The sequence below is a fragment of the Chinchilla lanigera genome, unplaced genomic scaffold (genome assembly GCF_000276665.1).
Source record: "Chinchilla lanigera isolate Chin_1 unplaced genomic scaffold, ChiLan1.0 scaffold00172, whole genome shotgun sequence".
NCBI classification, from domain to species: domain Eukaryota; kingdom Metazoa; phylum Chordata; class Mammalia; order Rodentia; family Chinchillidae; genus Chinchilla; species Chinchilla lanigera.
The window spans coordinates 1,128,435-1,133,818 of NW_004955573.1; the positions used below are offsets into that span (position 1 = coordinate 1,128,435).

At 36.6% G+C, this 5,384-nt stretch overlaps 1 protein-coding gene across 4 annotated transcripts in view; it reads right to left on the reverse strand.

The window, feature by feature from the left end:
• The window catches only part of LOC102006403 (cytochrome P450 3A9-like), a 147,936-nt gene that overhangs the window by 22,445 nt on the left and 120,107 nt on the right, over positions 1–5,384 (reverse strand). Inside the window, exons 11-12 of one of the 4 annotated variants that reach the window (XM_005413766.2) lie at positions 2,972–3,198; positions 1,398–1,560 (exon numbers count right to left, since the gene is read on the reverse strand). The exons of the other annotated variants lie outside the window; for them this stretch is intronic. Coding sequence (XP_005413823.1) covers positions 1,398–1,560; positions 2,972–3,198 — 390 coding nt within the window. The remainder of the gene's footprint in view (positions 1–1,397; positions 1,561–2,971; positions 3,199–5,384) is intronic. 4 annotated transcript variants of the gene reach the window in all.

Here is a 5,384-nt window from a genome sequence, read left to right on the forward strand (position 1 = left end):
GAGTCTTTGGTTGACCAGTATTGCATGTCTATATCTGTTTTCATGAGAAGCCACTTTGAAGATATCAATATGTAATACAACAACCATTGTTAATTCCCTACCACTTTGTTTGTAACTCTGTATTGTCTGCACTGTGCTTGTGATATGTTTTAAAATGTTGTATGTCTGTTAATGTTTCCCTCCTTTTATCTTTAAAATAAAAAAAGAAAGGAATAATAGGAAATGTCTTACAAAAGGTGGTTACATCTCTAATGACAGCAAAAATAATCAGATTGTATAGTGCAATGTAAAAGCATGTTGAATGATGATAGCAGCCTGCAGTAAATAAAAACTGAATGGAAGTGTGAACAGGTCCTGGAAAAGGTGGAGAAGGCTACATGGAGGAGGCCACAGATTGGATAAATCTGGAAAAGTAATAACACAAATAATAAAAGAGAATAAATATGCACTTTTTTGAGATCATAAAAAGCATCCAGTCTGCCTGCAGCACAGTCCATGAAATGTGAGGTCCAATAGCCAGGAGTATACTGTGTGGTTTTTATATCAAGCAGGAATATTTTAAACCAGTCACTCTCAAGCTGGGTACAACATGAGAACAAATGTAGAGATTTTTAAATCCATTCTCTTGTTGAAATATTTTTAAATGTCTGAGAGGACCTAGGTGATATTTTTGAAATAGTCGTCAGTAAGATGTCCATGTGTTGTCAGTGATTCCAGTGTACACCCCATGGCTAAGAACTCCTGTTACAAGGAAGCTTCTATAGGTTCCGTTAGTATACAGCACCACTCACACATCATGATGAGGTGATTATTGCACCTCATGATTCTGGACAACATAGCCAATGTCCACCTGGCATGAACTAAATTTTAAAATTTGCTCAGTTTTGAAGAGCACACATAAGCACACCATGCCAATCAACATGGAGCCTATATGATTATTATTGTTGTGCTTTATGCATGCTGATTTTCAGCTCTAGAATGGAAATATCTTAAAGCTCACACAGGATTCCAAGTAGGTCTTTCTTGCATACTGAACAAAATATGGGAATATATATTTTCTGTATAGACATTTGTGGTTTATTGACATCTATGTTTTTTTTTAAAAAAACTTTCTTTCTTTCTTTCTTTCTTTCTTTTTCTTTCTTTCTTTCTTTCTTTCTTTCTTTCTTTCTTTCTTTCTTTCTTTCTTTCTTTCTTTCTTTCTTTCTTTCTTTCTTTCTTTCTTTCTTTCTTTCTTCTTTTCTCCTTTCCCCTAGTATAATAACCACTGTTTAAGCCTTATCATCTTATTTATTGAAATTCTGTATCATTTCTAAAAGTTTTTAAAAGTTATTTTTATTCTCTTTAAAAACTAAAAAAGCCTATTTAAAAGACTCTTTCTGCAAAAAAGTTCTTACCTCTGTTTCTTTACATGGTTGTAAGGAGAAATTCTGCAGGATTTTGGTGATCGCAAGTTTTATGTTCATAAGTGCAAACCTCATGCCAATGCAGTTCCTGGGTCCAGCCCCAAAGGGCATGTATGCATAAGGCTCAATGTTTTCCTTGTTCTTCTTACTGAACCTGTTGCCACAATAAATGGAAACAAGGGAATGAGATATAAAAACCACAGAGATTCATGTTTGGGGCTCTCACACAGACCTGCAGACAAGGATGTATAGAGTAGTTCTGTGGTCTAGTTACTGAAAACCTGCTGTATTTATTTCACTGTGAGAATTATAATTTAAAGGTATTTTCCACTTCCATCATATTCTTTTTGGTTTTTTTTGGTACTAGGAATCGAACTCCTGACCTTGAACTTGCTAGGCAGGTGCTGTGCCCCTGAGCTATATCCCCAGCGCCCACTGACATTATATTCTATAAGCATTTCATTTTCTTGAAATTAGGGCAGTCAGAAGTGATGAGGCTGAAGGAAATGCTCTTCATATCTGTAAAATGGAGAGCTGAACTCTCTCACAGGTAATATGTGTGGTCTTAATGGTAGCACTTTGGAAACCATTGGCAATAATACAAGTTCCTGACAGTAGAAAATGCATAGTAATCCCAGGTCCAAGGCTTCCTGACAGAGCACCAAGCACAGTAAAAGCCTAATTTCTATTTTCCTTTCTATCACAAATATGAGGAAACACCACCTGCTTCCAAAATGTAAACTGAACCCAAATCCTGACTTTGCAAGACATCTCCAAGGAAGAGTCCCTCACAAATGTACAGGGCAGATGCCTTGGCTTTGGAGGAGTCACCACCTACAAAGAATGTGAGGCAATCTAACTAGGAGAGCAGCCGGAGACAGGCCCAGGAAGGCCTGTTCTTTCCTCAGACCTTAGGGAAGGTGGTTGAACCAGGATGGAGGAGGATTACTCGGGCCCTCACCCTGAACATTTATCCTCACACTAGAGGGACCAGAAATCAATGTTTTATCAAATGGAAGGTAGAATAATTTCTTGAATTTGGTGATAAATTCAGAGACCTGAAATGAACATCACCAGAAACATAAAAATCACAAAAGCCTGTACACGTGAAATAAGACCACTTCCTATGAAGTTATGAAAGATGCACAGATTCAGCACAGGAAAGACATATATACATATCACAAATGAGAGGAGTTTATAATTTACGGTATGTATAGTTTACGGTATGTAAAGTAAGCATCACTTGAAAACACACGCAAAATGTGATATCTTTCAAGTTATTGCAAATATGTGCACAAATATGTCCATATTAAGATATTTTATCTTAGGTAAGAATTTTACTTTAAGGTATGGGAAGTGTGGAAGTGCATTTTTTTTTTCCTTAAGTGTTAGCAGTTTTCACACAGATATCACTTTATAACTTTACTAAATTCTAAAACAAAAAAGGACACATTTCCTTATTTGTAAATCATTGCAATCATCACATGTCATTTCTAGGAAGAGACATCGTGGCATACTCTGACCAGCTTGGCTCAAAGTAGGTTTACTTTCTAGGAATCTTGTACCTTTCAGGGCGAAAATCCTCACTGTTTTGCCAGTATTTGGGGTCATGGTGAAGAACAAACATTGGTACCGTCACTACTGTTCCTTTAGAAATGAACACTCCATTAACTTCAACATCTTTTTTACAGATTCTCTGACTTCTGGTAGCAATTGGGTATAACCTGAGAGTTTCATTCACCACCATGTCCAGGTATTCCATCTCTCCCAGAACATCATAGGTAGGAAGTGCCTAGGAATAAAAAAGTAAATTTGAGAAATTGAGATTTTTAGTTTACATTCTCCCTTGTCGTTTTTCTCCTTCCCCTTCTTCCCCTTTCTCCTTCTCTTCCTTCTTCTTCTCCCTCTCCTTCTTCTACTTTTTTCTTCCTTGTCTTCCCCTTCTTCTGCTTCTTCCTCCTCTTCCTCTTGTTCTACTTGTTCCTCTTTTTGATCTTGTTCTTGTTCCTGTTCTTATTCTTGTTCTCCTTGTTCTTGTCCTGTTTCTTTTTTGTTTCTGTTTCTGTTCTTGTTCTTCTTGTTCTTGCTTTTGCTGCTGTTGCTGCTCCTGTTGTTATTTTTGTTCATCCTCGTCCTCCTCTTCCTCCTCCAGTATTTGAAATAGCTATGATTATTAAAACTCTTTAGAAAAATCACCTATCCCTTGTCTGAAATCTAATATTACTACATATGCTTTTCTTTCTCATATGAACAAACATGACAGACCAATATAATTCTTCACAATTTAAGTATGCCAAGGTCATTAGCATCATTAAGACACAGGCCACATGTGGAAACCACTGAAATACAGCATGGAAAATACCATATTCTCCTACTAATTTAACAAGTCCCACTTCAGTAATCCTTTGAGTACAGATCTGAAATTTGTGCTGACACACTTATTAAATAGGCACTCTATAGAAATAATTTTGGATAAACTGATCTCTTTCCACTGTGGTGACAAAAGAAGGGTGCAATTGGATGGTACTACAGCAAGAACTTCAGTCCAGTGAGAGTTTTTTGAAGAGGATATAACATCTTAACAGAGAAGTCCCGTTCTCTGTTGCTGGACTATAATCGATGTTGGTGCCTGAGGTCTTTACTGTGAGCTCTGAAGAAGATTCTTCATGTCCATCTCATTGCTAAATGGGCAAAAGAATGTCTCATCACAGGTAACATCACATAGCCTCGTAGTTTGAAGAGGCATCTGAGAACAACATGGGCATAGGGTGGTTATCACTTCATGTGACCCTGGAGAAGGTATAATTAGAAGACAGTAATTTGGCTCAGGAGCTACATTGGGTTATCCCTTGGATCCTTCATTTTAGCTCCAGGACTGAGGTGGGAGGATATGTAGACAAATCTGTGTTAGTTTGCTTAGCCGAGCCAAAGCAAGTTGCATTCAACCAACAGTCAGGGCACAGCACATAAATAATATCAGCAGAGCTATTTATCGAGAACCTGAGTGATATATGGTCATGGTCACATGATATGAACATTTCTTGGATGTAAGTGAAACTTTACATCATGAGTAACTTGTTCTGTGAGTGTTCACCAAGACAAACAAATATTTCTAATAAATGTTAACTTGATAAATTAGCCATGTCTTGCAATACAACTGGCAGGTGATGCCAAATGTCACATGATCCCAAACACACACACACAGATGTAGAATTGCGGGTGATCATCTGGCAACAGCAATAGGTTATGGAGAACATCTTGTCTGCAAGGGCGGAGGAGAAAAACATGGAGGAATCCCTCACTTAAAATTAGATTAGTGGGATGGTAAAATGTTAGGAAGTGTGAAAATTGTGTAGAAAAATGACACAGGAATAGAGCTGTAGTAGTGCAAGTGATGAATTTGTTTAATGGCAATGCAATCTAATAATTCTACAAAATCTTCCAAAGGAGTCAAGGGAAGTATCAGTTAGCTTCCTCGTTAAAGGAACAAAAGAAAAAATTCTCTTAAGCCAATAGTAATTGGCTTAGCAAGAATTCTGTTGAAGATAGTGAAAGTTGGCATATACAATAATCCTTGTCATTCGTGGCTCCATCATACCAGCCATGAAGGTTTTCAAAGGAAGCACAAGATAATTCAGTTATGGTTCTCTATATTTTTATTATGGATTATGTCAGTGTTGAAATCATTTCATATAAATATTTTTGAGATGTAGAAAGAATCATGTGAATTTTCATTATTATTATTATTATTTTTTTTATTTTTAAGATAAAAGGAGAGAAACATTAACAGACATACAACATTTTACAACATATCACAAGCAGAATATAGACAATACAGAGTTTCAAACAAAGTGGTAGGGAATTAACAATGGTGGTTTTATTACATATTGATATCTTCAAAGTGGCTTCTCATGAAAACAGATATAGACATGCAATACTGGTCAACCAAAGACTCATTGACAGTTTCTTTCAGCATAG